We start from the raw sequence: 18,057 nt of genomic DNA on the forward strand, positions 1-18,057 counted from the left end.
ATCGCTTCATTAGATAAATTGGTATGCAAGGCAAAAAACATTTTTAAAATATTATGCGCGCATGTGTTAGACAGAAACAGAAAACCACGGTATCGAATCCCCTTAAGAGGACGCTACTCATGCGTTTATTGTCTACGTCTTACAGACGTGTAACATGGCAAATTTACATTCACAAGTTTCTATAGTGTGCTGTTAGTTTTGATATTAGTGTAAACTGGCCAATTATCAAACTTGTAGGTAAGAACCGTGATTAAGTGCTTTCGATATTTTATAATTTTCAAGCAAAAAATTGGTATGTCAAATATCACAAATTAAAAATGCTCATACCTCGCTAGAAAATCAAAATATCTAATAAAAGCCGACGCTTATAAGCACGGTTCTTACCTACAAGTTTTATAATAGATCAATTCACTTTAATACAAAAACCAACAGCACACTATTGAAACTAAAGGACGAAAATTTGTTATGTCGTATACGTGTGAAAGACGGAAACAAAAAATGCATGGGTAGGGTTATCTATTAAGGATGAACCATGAATGTATTTTTTTACGGTTTTATAAACGGTTACAGCGTCGTATATCGGTAAGGGCTGTCTGAGGGACGACCCAAACCTAAACGAATGTGTCGTGCGCAAAGGAGCTCCAGTAATTGAGCGTTTAGTCAAAGGTGACCCAAAGTACCGGATACCGAAGTTAGATCCTTTGGTCATACCAGAGTTAACGATCAAGCAGGGTACCAAACAAGTGGGTCTGACGATGACGTGCAAAAACTGCGAGCTGCACGGACTAAAAGAGACGCGATTCGTCAAAGCCAGGTATGTAAACAAATGCAGGAAACCTATATCAGAGTAAATATATGAATTAAAATATATATTTTTTAAATTAAACTATTTATTTATTTATATTAACAAAACATTGTTTAAGTACGGTGAAATTGAATTCAGTGAACAAATTATGTAAGTTAATACAACTCGGTAGTTGCATACTTATCATAGACGATAGACATGTCATGGTTACCAATTTACCATCATTTTTATTTAACAGTTAAAATATATTATAATTTCATGATTATGTAGGTACTCTGTTACTCAAATGTACTTATATTTAAATTATGAAATATAGACGGTTAAAAGACATTATGTCTTAAGATTTAAGAATACATGCATTTTAATGAACCGCAGTCCGCAATTGAAGTTGTATAATCAATGATACCTACCTACCTATAATCTTAAATTTAAAACTTATGAAAATGAATTTATAAATACCTATTACGTTTGCTTTATAAACGCAAGTGATACCGACACACCATGAAAACATAAAATTATACATAAGTAGGTACATAACAACGGGAAGAGTATGTATACATAATAATGTGGTAAAACATGTCCAAATGTAAGAATATTATTTTAAAAAAGCGGGTAAGTGGTGTCGTGTAAGTGTGTTAGGTTACAAGTAGGTCCCGGGCCGTATTTGAACATTTTCCGCCCCGGGGCAACATATTTTTCCGCCCCCCAAAAAATTATTTCTTAAAATGTAAGGTACCTATTATTTTGGGTCATAATTTATAACTCATAAATGTGGTTAAATTTTGAAAATTTCTTTTTGAAAACCTTTGTTTTTTAATGAGTTAAGAACAATCAGTGATGCAAACAGAATTTGACTTTCGGACTTAGTTTCGAAGATATACACAATTTTGCAAATTCCCATCCATCAGGGGTTTTTTTCATCAAATTTCTTTATTAACAATATAATATACAGTAAGTACAATAGGTAATTCTGATTTCACAAAAATTATAAGGATAAAAAAACTCACATCAACAAAAAACAAAATCAAAAATGTTATTTTTGGTATTTTAATAATACGATTTTAAGGTTATGAAGTTTTGTTAATCTTATAACTTCTACAGAAAATTTGACAGGCTTTTTTTATAGTACCATTATTAAGCGTGGAAAACACAAATTTTGAAGAAAAAAATTCACTATAATCGATTTTCAGCTAAACTGCATAATATCTTCCAATATTTCATATTTTGAAATTTATTAGTTATCTCTTAAATCTTTGGGAAAACAAATGTTAAATAAACATATAATAGTTTTCATAAAAAAAGTATAAGTAAAATAAAAATGAATACAATATTAAATATTTACATTATTCATATTTCTTTATAAACGTTTAATTTATTTATCTTATTGTAGAAAAAAATATTGCACATAATAATTTGAAAGAATCTAGTAGGTACCTTTGGTATCCGAATAATTATGGCTTATACTCATATTATAAAAATAAATTATAAACTGAAAAAATGTATTATTTATTTTAATTGCATTTTTTCTGATCTTAATTTTAATAATTATCAAGACGTAGGAATTACGTAAAAGTAAAATAAACATTATTATTATGTTGTGTTTTACTTATTTACAACAACGCTAGCTGCGGGCTGCAATCATACCGTTATCAGTTATCCAAGGAATGATTATTTTTAGTATAAAAAGAGATTTGAGAGAATATCATCCTAAAATAAACTTTGGAGAAATCTCCACCAAATCACTATAGGTACATAAGGAAAAAAACATTTTACATAATTTCAAAGTTATAACTATGATGGCTTAATAATAAAAAAAAAGTTCATGAAAATGTACAGCCCACCAAATTTCACCAGGGTCATTGTATAATGGATTGTATTAAATTTGAATTCAATGACAACAAATCATTGTATACAAAATACGATTCTGAGCGGAGACGGTTTGTCAGTCTGGATATTGGATATTGAATATTGTTATTATATTTTATTATAGACTGTACGTTGAATTAATATTATAAATTACACCAAAATAACTAACAATTTTATTTTTATTTTTATTCGTTTCTGTGGTGATAAACAAAGCGTTAGAAATTAAAATCCCAATTTTAGCGGTTTTTTGTAATTCGTCGGTGGTTTTCCCCGTGGCATTAATTAACGATTGAGAAAATCGATCTTGTAGATAACCGATTTTGCGTAAAATCTGTTTTCCTTAATTTTTATGTTGTTTTTCCCGGCGCTTTTGAAACCATCGAACAAGTTACTGAAGTTGAAAATCGAAACATTATTTCGAATACTTAATCGTGTAAACGGACACAAAAATAAAAAATTAAATTAAAAAAGGTGGGCAAGTGGGTGTCGGTCTGCTGTACAGGTTACAAGTGAGTCACTGTAATGGATGGTGTTAAATTTGAATTCAGTCAGCAATGATATGACTAAGTATATTTGATGATATTATTGTGAATAGTGTACCTAATTTATATATAACCTATTTACGACTTACGTGGAACTTTGTTTTAAATTTTCAATCCTTAGCTTTAAAAGTTGAACATTTTATAAATATTTGACTACGAAATAGTTATAAAATTTAAAATTTGATACATTTTGTCAAAATTCGAACTTTAAATGCTTATGTATTTTTAATATTTTTCAACTGCTATTGTGACAATATATCAGGAGCCTTGCATTAAATTTTCACGCTTTTTTATCCAACAAATACAATTTAAATAGAAAATTCTAATATAAACATTCAGTGAAATTTTCAAGTAGGTATCTACAGTCACTCGTTTTTTAATTACAACAAAATAAGAAAATCATTACATAAGAATTTGAGTGAATATCAAATGCTGTAACAATATGAATTTCAAACGCTCATAAAAATTTAATTTGACTTTCTGCTAGAAATTTTATTTTTTTGATAAAAGTAAATAAACTTATAAGGAATGCTGCATTACATTTTAGATTCTGAGTGAAACGATGAATGTATTGATTTTACAATGATGTGTATGTTTTTTTTTTGTGTCTGTCATCACCTTTTAGGACAGTAAAAATGCTTAGATTTTCTTCAACAGTATCTTTTCTGAAATTAAAGTGAATCTAGTTGGTACTTTTCGGGGTCAAAAGTAAAAATGTTCCAGTAGTTTTGACCGAATGTTTATATTAGCATTTTCTATACACCATAGAATTTTGAAAATATTTTGACTTATTTTGAGCTCTTTACGGACATTTTCAGTTTCCATTTTTTTTAGTTTTTTTTTTTTATAAATATCAATACAATTTTATTTGTTGGTTAAAAAAACATGAAAATTTAATAGAAGGCTTCTAGTATATTGTTTCAAAGGTAGATAAAAAGAATTAAAAATCCATAGCCACAATTTTTTTATAAGCATCTAAAGTTCAAGTATAGACAAAATGTGGAAAAATGACAAAAATTTGCAAATTATTTTAAGTTGGAAATTCATGAAAAATTTTCTTTTCAAACCTAAGATTTGAAAATTTAATACAAGATTCCTCATAAGTTTGTCTACCTTTATCAAAAAAAAAATGTCTACAAGAAAGTCAAATTGAATTTTTATGAGCGTTTGAAATTCATATTTATACAACATTTGATATTCACTCGATTTCTCATGTAAGGATTTTCTTATTTCGTTGTAATTCAAAAACGAATAACTGTAGATACATGGAAATTTTACCATATGTTTACATTTTCATTTTCTATACACCATAAAATTTTGAAAATATTTTGACTCTTTTTGAGCTGTTTACGGGCATTGTCAGTTCTCAATTTTTTAGTTTTTTTTTCTATAAATATGAATAAAAATTTATTTGTTGGTTAAAAAAACATGAAAATTTAATAGAAGGCTTCTAGTATATTGTTTCAAAGGTAGATAAAAAGAATTAAAAATCCATAGCCACAATTTTTTTATAAGCATCTAAAGTTCAAGTATAGACAAAATGTGGAAAAATGACAAAAATTTGCAAATTATTTTAAGTTGGAAATTCATGAAAAATTTTCTTTTCAAACCTAAGATTTGAAAATTTAATACAAGATTCCTCATAAGTTTGTCTACCTTTATCAAAAAAAAAATGTCTACAAGAAAGTCAAATTGAATTTTTATGAGCGTTTGAAATTCATATTTATACAACATTTGATATTCACTCGATTTCTCATGTAAGGATTTTCTTATTTCGTTGTAATTCAAAAACGAATAACTGTAGATACATGGAAATTTTACCATATGTTTACATTTTCATTTTCTATACACCATAAAATTTTGAAAATATTTTGACTCTTTTTGAGCTGTTTACGGGCATTGTCAGTTCTCAATTTTTTAGTTTTTTTTTCTATAAATATGAATAAAAATTTATTTTTTGGGTAAAAAAACGTGAAAATTTAATGCAAGGCGCCTGATATATTATTACAATAGCAGTTGAAAAACATTGAAAATACATAGGCACACATTTTTTTTTAAAGTATAAAAGCATTTAAAGTTCAAATTTTGACAAAATATATCAAATATAAAATTTAATAATTATTTTTAGTTAAAAATGTATAAAATGTTCAACTTTTATAGCTACGGATTAAACATTTAAAACAATGTCCCACGTAAATAGGTTATATATAAATTACTTTATTCACAATAATATTATCAAATATACTTAATATTATCATAGGCTGACGGACCGTTTTCGCTCAGCATCGTTTTTCTAATACAATGATATTACCTATATCATTGAATTCAAATTTAACACCATCCATTACAGTGACCCACTTGTAACCTATTGTACAGCAGAGCGACATTCACTTATCCACCTTTTTTAAATCTTATCTTTGATATTTATAGAAAAAAAAACTAAAAATATCCGTAAACAGCTCAAAATATTTGGAAAATGTTATGGTGTAGGTATAGAAAATGCTAATATAAACATTCAATCAAAATTTCATGTACACGGTCATTGTGTTGCACCAAAAACTCAAAAACATATTTTGCATAAAAATTCCCGTTTTCCTTAATTTTTCTTTTGTTTTTCACCGCGCTTTTGAAAATTACTGGGAATTTGTACTTTTGAGTAGCAAAGTAGCAACTAAATTCACTTTCCTATCAGAAAAGATACTGTTGAAGAAAATCTAAGCCTATGTTTACCTAAGATTGTGCCTATGTATTCTTAATATTTTTCAACTGCTAACAAATAAATAAAATTTTATTGATATTTATAGAAAAAAAACTAAAAAAATGGAAACTGAAAATATCCGTAAAGAGCTCAAAATAAGTCAAAATATTTGGAAAATATTATGGTGTATAGAAAATGCTAATATAAAATTCAGTCAAAATTTCATGTACCTACAGTCATTTGTTTTAGAGTTGCACCAAAAACCAAAATTAATTTTCTAGAAAACAGATTTTGCGTAAAAATTTCCGGTTTTCCTTAATTTTTCTTTTGTTTTTCACCGCGCTTTTGAAAATTAGTGGTAATTTGTACTTTTGAGTAGCAAGTACCAACTAAATTCACTTTCCTATCAGAAAAGATACTGTTGAAAAATATCTAAGCTTTTTTACTGTCCTAAAAGGTGATGACAGACAAAACAAACACACATAATTGTAAAATCGATACATTCATCGTTCCACTTGGAATATAAAATGAACACCATTGTAAAACCACTAGATCCCTCGCTCCGCTCAGAATCTAAAATATATATATTATTAAATGATTCTATTAATAGTTAGTACTTTAGCAAAAATTCATTCTCCCAAAAAGTAAATATTTTACGTTTTTGGAAATACTTTTTTTTACATAAGTAATTCCAAAACCACAGAAAAATGTATAATTTTTATCATTATTATTTTTAAGTTTCTTAATTTTTAAAATGACTAGGTACATAAATGTTTTAATCTTGTATTCCGAAGTAAAATACATTTATAAGAATTTTATAAACGTTGTTATCACTTGTTGAGTAAGTGTGTGGTTAACTTACACATCACCTTGTATTTGAAAATTATTGTATATTTTATAGAGTGGACGAGAAAAAGAAACACGTTGAATGGGACTTTGAACTCGATCAATGTATGTTTTTGGGACAATATTCAGTCTCGGGACAAGTCTTGATATTGCCGATCAAAGGCGACGGAGATGCCAATATCACAGTCAGTAAGTACTGTTACTGTGGTAAAGAATTTGGTTTGTTATTGTCAATTGAGGTGTCAATTACTGTATATGACACTATAGATAACAACATTAAAATTAGAGATATAGGATATTTATTACCCAAAAACAGCCAACAAATTCCATTAAAACATAGGTATTATAATAGCAACTATTGTCTAGCTTTCATAATCATTGACTAAAAGCTTTTCCGATATATATATATATATATATAAAGCGGGTAAGTGGATTTCACACTGCTGTACAGTAGGTTACAGGTGGGTCAGTGTATAATGGGTTGTATTATACTTGAATTCAATGTTATAATATTATTCTATATTTGTATAAGAAAAACGATTCTGAGGGGAGACGGTTTGTCAGTCTGGATTTTTATAATGTTATTATCTAATCAAAAAAATATTTTTTATTCGTTGCTATGGCGATATACAAAGCGTTAGAAATTAAAATCCCATTTTTGCGGTTTTTCGTAATTTGTCGGTAGTTTTTCTAGTGGCAATTCTAGTAACTATTGAGAAAATCGAAAAATGACCTCTCTAAAGTACCATCTTGATCCAATTTGCTAAAAGAAAGTATTATATGTTCAAATCGAACTACTCTTTCTGAATTTTATATACAGGATATAAAAAAAAATAATAATAATAAAAACCATACTGTAAAATCAATAGCTTCCTCGCTCCGCTCAGAATCTCAAAAATGCAAAAAACAGAAAAACTACGTAATATTCTATATCGTACAATGAACCTAATTACTTTGTTAGCACATGTATAAATTGTAAAAATGAAAGTCATCAAAATTCTATCTCTAATTATTAAAAGTTTCATATCCGTTTTGTTAGATAATAATTGAATTTTATAAATTCTTTAGACGGCATAACGTTTACATATTTGTATGACTATGAACTAGTCAAACGAGCGAATGAAAGAGACTATGTTGATATTACCAAGAGTGAATTGAAGTTCAATGCTAACGGAATGAAATTGAAATTAGATAATTTATTCAACGGAGACAAGCTTTTGGGTATGTACACATGGTATAATACATTGTAATCTATATATTTCATATTTGCATGCAATTGTTGTGGATTTGTATATCATACAACAAAATAAAAAATACTGAAAACTATGCAGTAATAGCTCATATTATAGCTATTATTTTTTTTTTTTATTAATTAACCCGCGGCAACTTAGGCCATTGGGTGGTTTTATACTGAGAGGGAGGGTACTGTAGGTTTAAACACGTATGTTTGTAAATTAGGTAGAATTTGGGTGGGGGATGGCGGCCTCTTTCTCCAAACACTGTAACTACCTACTAGAAGTGCCGCCCGTAACCGGATTTCGAACCGGCAACTGTGCGCGTCGCAACCGACACCTTAGTCTGTTCGGCCACTCCGTATATAGCTATTATTATACGAGTTGTTATATGGATGCATTAAGTTACTCGCATAACAAATTATTTTAGTTATGTATTACTAAAATAATATTAGGTAGGTACCTCCTAATTGTAATATTATTTAATTTAATAGTATGTCAAATAGGTAGGTACACTTTTTTTTTTATTAATAGTGCATAATATAAGCTATGTATCGAGCAGGATAAAACAAAATGTAAGACCTTGTTAATTCTTTTTTACCAAACTGTACATGTATATTAAATTACCTAACTACTGAACGTATTTATATATTTATGTCGAAATCTAAATAGAAGATGACCTTGTCAACAAATAAGTATATAATCAACAAATGTATATATAGTACTATAGTAGGTATACAATAAATAAAACATAAATCTATGTCATTACATATAATGGGCAAAATGCATATTTAGTTAATACAGTTATTTCATACACATATTATAATAATAGTATGTACATTTTATTATTATTACACAACTTAAAACCCTGAACAATGAATATTTACAGTCACCGAGTAATATATATATATATTATAATTTTCAGACCACCCAGCTTTTAATATATTAAGGTTTTTTTTTACAAGTTTTTATTGCACTTATCTACTTTTTAGCATCAGAAAAATAATAATTTCAGTAAGAAAACTACAATGTGAATCAGTGTTTGTAGGAGTCACTCAGTGGCGCAAACTCAAAAATAAATAGGGGTAGCATATTGAATCATTTAAGTACAGAGGTATATTGGGTAATAGGCTAATGCCTATATCCTATAATTATTCAATAGTTTATTTTTAATTTTTTTATACATAATAGAATTTTTATGATCTAAATATTTTGGGACCAGAGTCCACCCACCCATCAAAAAATCAGCCGTAGCAGCTGCTACCTTTGAACCCTCGAGTGTGTGCCACTGGAGGCACTGTAGGTACTATGTGTGTACTATTGAAAAAGAGCAGGATTCAATAGTTATTACATTTACGTACCTCTATATTTGAAATGTTTTAGAGTCACCTGTATATGGCAGATAGAAAGTCGTATTTTTAATGGACCCTTTTAATTTTGTACATTTCAGGAGATAACATGAACCTTTTTCTAAACGAGAACTGGCGGGATTTACTGAAAGAGTTTGGACCTGCCATCGGTGACGCGTTCGGAACGATAATGAAAAACACGCTGGGATCGGTGTCTGACCTAGTGCCCTACGACTTTATTTTTCCGACTAGTTAATTTACCTATACTTCATATCTACTTCTCTATTATTATTGATTGTTATACATATTATATTTAGTGTTATTAGCCTAGTATACCTACCTACGTTTTATTGATGTGTAATTATATTAGATTAATTCATAGTAACTATATTATAATGTAGGGAGGTAGGCTGCTATAATTAATTATAGATCATAATATAGCCGACCACTATAAATGTCAAAATCAATTATGATTTTTATAAGTGCATACCTATATAATATATTATAAATTAGTGAATATTTACTTATTATTAACTACATGCATTTTTCATGCACTATAGGCATAGGCGGTACTACGGGGGTGGAAGAGTAAGCAACTGCCCCTCCTGCGAACCGTACCTGTATTAATACATAATTCCTTATTAACGACCCCCCTCCCCTGAACATATAGTTAGATGGTTAAAATATTTTCTGGCCCCCCCTGCCAAGAGGGTCTAGTACCGCCTATGACTATAGGTTAATAAACCACCTGCAGCAGTATTTTTTTAAATTCCTCAGCTAAACTACCTAACAATATTAAATAATAGTTTAGTAGGTTACAGTGGCGAGGCGAGCTATTTTCACATAAGGAGCAAAGATATTATTCTAACCACCCACCCAATATTTTATGAAAAAAAAATGCATTAAATTAAATTATATTTATTATTTATTTAACATTTATATATAGGTACAATAACAGTACATTCTTAAAACGTTTGAAGTTAATAACATAAGCTTCTAGTTTATTATTTTCTTATTTAAGTTATTTTTTAAGATTCTGATCAGAGCAAAACAATGTTGGTGTCCGATTTTCTACTTCAGCATCTTTTTGCTGAAAGGAAAATTAATCTAGTATTATTTTTTTTTGGCGGGGTGGGGGGGGGGGGTGGGAGGAAGGGTAGAAATAAAAAAAATTGAGTTATTTTCAAAAACCTGGTAAAAACTAAAAAAAATAAGGAAAAAAAGTGGGTAGGTAAGTGGATATCGCTCTGCCGTACAGTAGGTTACATACTTTATTAACTACAAAATCATTTTTTAATATTAAATTTGATAAATATTGTCAAATATTTATCAAATTGAAAATTGAACTTTAAATACATTTAAAAAAAAAAAAATGTGCATTTGTATTTTTACACTGCTATTTAAGCAATATATCAGGAGCTTTGTAATAAACTTTGATGCTTTTTGGCCTATCAAATAAAATTTTGTTGAAATGTTTAGAAAACAATTTTTAAATTGCCCGTAAACAGCTCAAAACACGTTAAAATATTCTGAAAATTTTATCAAGTATAGGAATTGATAAAATAAACATATGATATACATTTTAAGAATCAATGGTTATTCGTTTTTGAATTACAACAAAATAAGAAAATCGCTACATGAGAAGTCGAGTGAATATCCATGTTGTAAAAATTTGAACTTCAAACGCTCATAAAAATTTAATTTGATTTTCTTATAGAAATTTTTTTATTGATTAAGGTAGATAGGTACCCTTATATGGAATCATGAATTAAATTTGAAAATCTTAGACTTAAAAAGAAATATTTTTAGGAATTTTTATCTCAAAATAATTTACACATTGAGTTTTACGCTTTTTATCAAAATCCGAACTTTAAATGCTTATGGAAAAAAATTGTAACTATGGATTTTTAATATTTTACAAATTTCACTGTAACAATAAATTAAGAGCCTTGTATTAAATTTTCAAGTTTTTTTACCCAACAAATAAAATTTTATTGACATTCAAAGAAAAAAAAAAGAAAAAAAATTGGAAACTGAAAATGTCCGTAAACAGTTCAAAACAAATTAATATTTTTTGAAAATTTTATTGTGCATATAAAATGCTAATTAAAACAATCAGTAAAAATTACATGTAGGCTACGGTCATTTGTTGTAGAGTAATACCAAAAACCAAAATCGATTTTGTCAAAAACTATCTTTGCGTAAAAATTCCCGTTTTTTCTTAATTTTTCTTTTCTTTTTCCAGCGCTTTCAAACACTATAAGGATTTTTTAGAAATTACACCCCCAAAGTATTCATTTTCCTATCAGAAAATATACTGTTGAAGAAAACCTAGGATTTTTTCCGTCCTAAAAGATGATGACAGTTTTAAAATTAAAAAAAAAAAACCAATATCAATATACATTCATCGCTCCATTCAGAATCTAAAATGCGAATTTTTACACAAAGCTAATTTTCATCAAAATTGTTTTATAATGAAATAATAACAGTATACATAGGTACGTGAAATTGTCTTACCGAATATTGGCAAAATATTTTGATTCTTTTTGAACTATTGATACCAGCTGTATACCTAAGCAATTGTTTTTTAATGGCTGTCAGTAAAAAAAAAATTTTGGTAGAGCAATAAACTTGAAAATGTAATAGGGACAGTTCAAAAAGTTGTTAATAGTAAAATAAAAAAAAGTCCTCGAGGACTTCTTGATCAATAATTTTTTAACACTGTCTGAAGTTAGAATTTTGGCGAAATTCATCAGTGTCGAAAATTTGCAATATACTTTTCAGTTAGAAATGAATAAAACATTTTCAAATATAATAGTGATAAAAAGAAAATGATGAAAAATTTCAATTTATATTGTAGTTAAAAAATAAAAATGTATAAAATTATAAATTTTTTAGTTAATGATTGAAAAAATTAAAACATAGATTTTCATAAACAGTTGATATTGTAACCCAAATCTCTAAAAATATATTCACACAGTCATTTTTATAGACATTTTAAGTTCAAATTCAAATATATGGGGCCCAGCGAAACCAGCTAACATCTGTCCCATCCAAGCCTTTCAATCCATCTCATTAAGACTCTTAACTGGTGCTCCGTGGTATATCACAAATTCAGCTCTCCATAACGACTTAAAACTTCCAACAGTAAATGAACTTGCTAAAAGCTACTATAAAAAATTCCATTCCAAATTAATTAACCATTCTAACCCCTTTATCAAAAACATGTCTTCTCTCACACTACCTCTTAATATTCCTCGACGGTTAAAAAGGAATTGGGCTAGAGACCTTCTAATCTAAATCTAAAATTAAAAATAAAATAATAAAATAAATTTCAATGCCCGAACTCAAATTTTCTGAGGTTCTGTCACTGGACAGTCTCCTCTTCATGTGCTTCATGTCTTTATTTAATCACTATCATCATTGTTACTTATTGCTTTATGTGTAAACAGATTGTAATATATTTTTAATAAAAAAAAAAAAAAAGTTCAAATTAGAATAAAATTAGATATGTACCTAAACGAAACATAACGTTTTTAGTTATTTTTTTGTAATTTAAAAATATTATTCGTGGGTAGGTAGGTACATAAAACTTTTTAAGTACAACAAATTAAATGTTTTTGACAAAGTTAATTTAACATACTGTTAATATAAATGACTTTAATAGAAATATTATAAAATATACTTATAGTAATATAGGCAGACCGACGTCGTTCAGTTTCGGTTTTGGTGTACAATGATTTTTATATCATTGAATTAACATTTAACACATCCATTACAATGACCCATTTGACATCTAATGAACAGGAGAGCGGTACCCATTTGCCACCCTTGTTTTACATTAGTACTTCATTAATTCTATAGGATATTGTGTACAGTATATTATATGCTAAAAATGAATACCCATTACCCAATACCCACCCACCCAAATTTTGGAGGAGCGGCCGCTGGTAGGTTATACAATTACAATTATTAGGTATCAATGATATCTACAAGTTCCTATTTTATCTTTATTCTTATAAAATAACTAGCTATAACGTATAACTGTATAAGGTGCCTATTTTATATTTTTAGGCCATAGAATTATAGAAAATATAAATAATTAATTTAAATATATTACTAATCGTAAAATATAAGGTATTAAGGAAAGTACATGGTTCAATTTTCAGAACTGTTACAATAGCTAGAAACTTCATGCCTTCATCGATTAAACCATCATAGTTCATACATCTTTCACCTGCTGGCTGCTGTTATATTTTTAAGAAAGATATTATGCAATAATATAGGTACCTACTATTGTTTAAAATGTGGTTTACTATATTACATATTATTACATTATATTATATTATATTTTTATGTAACAATAAGACCTATCATACATATAATAGAAATTTGTGTTTGAAATTTTTACCTATAAATGGCTAAATTTGGATTGACAATAAGTAATATTGTCTAGAATAAAACTGATAACACAAAATCCTCTACAAGAAATATAGTACCTATATAGTTATATACCTATATTAATTGGTAATATCTAATAATAGTAATAATACTAGTAATATAATTAGTTATAAGTAGGTAATAGGTATACTAATAAGAAGTGTTATCAATTATAATATTATAATATTGTATTTATTTATTATTATTTATGAATAATACATATTTTGAAATTGCACTATCTAAAAGTCTTCTTTTATTGTTCATATAATATAATATTATTATACTGTTAGACAGGGAGCTATTGACGGTTTTACCTCACCCATCTTAGCTTCCTTTAAATTTGTATGGCTAATAGAATCGGGTTTTGCTGAATACGATAGAAAAACGGTAAACGGTCACTTTGTACGGTCCATTGTTTGAAATGCTTTACGCGGACACTTTGTCCTATTATATACATAAAGTATATATTATAAATATAAGTTATATACCTGGCAATAATTAACTATTCAATTTATGTAACCAACATAAAAAAAAAAGGTGGGTAAGTGGATGTCGCTCTGCTGTACAGTAGGTTACAAGTGGGTCACTGATTAGACGTCGTCCCCACTACGGCGGCGCGTCATTCGCTGCCACGGAACAAAGCCTCGCACATGCGAACAACTCAGCCGCCAAAGGTTGTTCTTTTTTTGAATAGTGTAATATAATATAGTTTATTATACTATAAGAGGAAAAAATAATCAAAAAAAATAACATTTACAACAATATTGAAGTTTTAATACATTTTTATTTAAGAGCATCCATTTTCAACATGATAAATATTATTCGAATTACATAATTTATTTCATTTTTTATAATCCAAATTAAGCTGTATGTATTTGAATTCGGACTAACAGTATATTGTAGCATGTAGGTATAATATTAGCTGACATATATTTAAGAGATTTCCTTTAAAATTGACCAAATGAGTTTTGTAACATTTAAGAATTCAAAAGGTTTAATTTTAATACATACAGTAATTATTGTAACATAAGTAACAAAAAATAACATACATATTTTTTTTTTAAATAGCTTGATTTGAATTAACTACACAATATTATAGTTCATTTAAGCAATTTAATACACATTTTTTTTGAAAATTGACCAATGTAATATTAACATATTATAAGATTTATTCACTGCAATATAGATTTCATTTATATACATTTTAAGTTACACAAAAAAAAAAAAAACACTTAAATGTCAGGTCAAGGAAAGATATTATACAGTTAAAATTGCTGAGATATTAAAAATTGAATTCGTACTTCATCATAATATTATAAATTAACTTAAATTTGTTACATAATAATACCTAATAATAATATATTATTATATTAAATAAAAAATAATATACCTACACTATAAAACAAGTATGGTTAACTCTGCAAAAAAAAAAAAATACTTAAAGAAAGAAGGAATACATTAATATATATATATATAATTTGAAAACATCCCTCACCAGTGTTGAGAAATAAGGTGCAAAACCAAATTAATGTTAAGTTATAATTATTAAATCACTTAAAACTAATTATAACTATCCATATAAATATAATTATTAGTCACATTAGTTCATAGCCAAGGTTAAGTGTTAATACTACTACAAGTTGCAATTTTGTAAAAATTACTATTGAATCACAATTTAGAAGATGAAGGAATCTTAATGACTTTACTTAAGTGAAAAAATATTTTTTTATGTTGAAATACTTTTCAAATTTAGTTCTTCAGTTGTTAGATTTATTATATAATTGGATAAATGTAATTAAGATTTTAGGCATGTACTATAATATGGAACTATGAACTTATAAAAAATTACATTAAAATATTATGTACACTTACAACAAAAACGGAACGTGAAAAAACGTTCATGAATTTGTATTCTAATGCTTGGGAGTGAACTTCGACCATCAATAAATCTAAAATTAATTTTAATCTAACTTACGACAAGATGAAAGCGCCTTGACACATTCTTCAATCTTGTTCTCTAATCACATTGATGCGACTTGAATATAGTAAAATTTAATAAAAACTCATTTAGAATATTATATTTTATTGTGTCGACTATGACATCAAAGTATTAATATTCTGAAATTATATTTCCTATTATTACCTTAACATGAACTTTGAATGAAATGATTATCATTAAATATCAACTTAATATAAAAATTATTTACACTTACAACGTGCCATTTGTCTTCATTAACAATAATGAACATGTTATCTATTCCAGTTGAGTCATGCTGAGTCCAGTTTATACAAAAAAAAGATATTACTTATAACAAGTAACTTCATTTTTTTAATATACTTTTTATATTTGACTTAATATTAGAAATATTTACACTTACAACATGTCAAATGTTTTAAGTAACAATTTAGAACATGATATCTATTTTATAGTAGCCATTTAGCATTATCTCCCATAAATTAATGATACTAGCTTAACAGTATCTTAAAAATATAAAAATTAATTACACTTACAACATATTAAAATGTCTTGATTGACAATAATAAACATGTTATCTAATTCAGTTTCAAGCGATCAGATGGTCAAACTAATGACACAGCTTAATATTAACTTAACAATATAAAAATTATGTATACTTACAACATGTTAAAATGTCTTGGTAAACAATTTAGAACATGATATCTATGTTCATTACTTTAGCTAAAATTAATGATAAAACTTAACATTAACTTAATAGGTATGTAAAATATTTACACTTACAACATGTTAAACGTCTTAATTAACAATTTAGAACATGATATCTATATTATTTAGTGCGTTTTTCCATTGTGTCAAATAAATGACTAACCTTAATACTAGCTACATTATCTAAAAAATACAAAAATTAATTACACTTACAACATGTCAAAATGTCTTAATTAACAATATTTAACATGTTATCTAATTCCACCGGTCATTGGCCTTATTTTTAAGTATTCACTTAAAACAATAACAATAATTAATACAACAAAAAGAGGAAACATAATTTTAGTGTTCAACTTCCCATGATTAAGCTGGGCATAAAATTAAACTATTTTTCAGTAATATTTAAATTGCTTATCATAGGTGGGTAATTGTTAAACTCAAATTGTAATGTAGGATTCAAATATTAATTTTTTTTTTGTATATTATACTCGATTCGGAATAAGATCATACACCTTTGTTCCATGGCAGAGCCCAACGCGTCGCTGTAGCGGGGACAGCGCCTGATCATATCTCTGACCACAGCCCAACGAAAACTGGTCGCCGCCGAGGTACGATCTAATTCCGAATAGAGTATAGGATCCATGAAGTCACAGGTTAGGTTTATTTTATATGTCGACGTCTCCAACATCGTAACTCATTCTTACTGCATTTAACGTATTAGATTTATACCACAATCAGCTTAGTTGGACATCCAGAAAAATATTAGCACCACATTGAAAAAATACATGCGTATAATTGAGTTATATCCTTTTTTGTAGCGGACATCGATGTGGCAGTAGTATTTCAATTTAGAATATTATTACTTAAAAAATTAATAATATTAAAAAAAAATTAGTATTTACAACAAAATTGAATATTTATATATTGAAATATGATTAGAACATTAATACCTATTAATAGTTAACTTTTTAATGAAAAACTTGTCAATTTATACTTTTAGCTTTTTTAAAAATATTACAGAGATAATTATAAAATTCAAGGGAAATCCAGATATTTTTAAAAGTGAGTATTAAATACGACAATTGAGGAAACAGATTTAAGTAGAAAAGAAATGAGAACGCTACACCAGCATTTGTTATTTGCCTTACAAGCATTGAACAATTTTATCCAACAGTCAACATTTAGTTTCTAAACTTTAATTGAAATACTATTATGAAAGTTATAATGAAGTTTTTTTTAGACTTTTAGTATTAAAGGCAAGTTAAAATAAAATATTGCAATAAAAAAATATTCATAAAAAACTTGTTCTAATTTATTCACATTTACATCTTAACTTAACATTTTTCTATAAATATTTAACTTTATCATTTATACTTAAAAATTAATATTAAATGAGATTTAAGTAATATAAAAAATTGAATCTTGTTCCTAAATGGCATTTTTAGATGAATATTAATAAGAAAAATAAAATCAAAATGAAATAAATTAATATTAATATTGAAGAATTTTAGGTGATAACTTGTAGAATTATATCTGCTTAGATTGAAACCAAACAGAAAATTAATTTTTTTTTCATTAGTTTACAATAATATGCTA

At 27.1% G+C, this 18,057-nt stretch overlaps 1 protein-coding gene across 2 annotated transcripts in view; it reads left to right on the plus strand.

Moving 5' to 3' along the window:
- The window catches only part of LOC100163179 (protein takeout), a 20,884-nt gene extending 6,015 nt beyond the window's left edge, over positions 1-14,869 (plus strand). Inside the window, exons 2-5 of one of the 2 annotated variants that reach the window (XM_016804309.2) lie at positions 571-814; positions 6,813-6,946; positions 7,826-7,978; positions 13,508-14,869. In XM_016804309.2, coding sequence (XP_016659798.1) covers positions 571-814; positions 6,813-6,946; positions 7,826-7,978; positions 13,508-13,521 — 545 coding nt within the window. In that variant the 3' untranslated portion in view covers positions 13,522-14,869. Of the gene's footprint in view, positions 1-570; positions 815-6,812; positions 6,947-7,825; positions 7,979-9,439; positions 9,806-13,507 lie in introns of those variants that run through there. The other variant, XM_001947502.5, reaches the window with a different exon arrangement.
- Positions 14,870-18,057: the final 3,188 nt, after the last annotated feature.

Source organism: Acyrthosiphon pisum, chromosome A1, assembly GCF_005508785.2.
Source record: "Acyrthosiphon pisum isolate AL4f chromosome A1, pea_aphid_22Mar2018_4r6ur, whole genome shotgun sequence".
NCBI classification, from domain to species: domain Eukaryota; kingdom Metazoa; phylum Arthropoda; class Insecta; order Hemiptera; family Aphididae; genus Acyrthosiphon; species Acyrthosiphon pisum.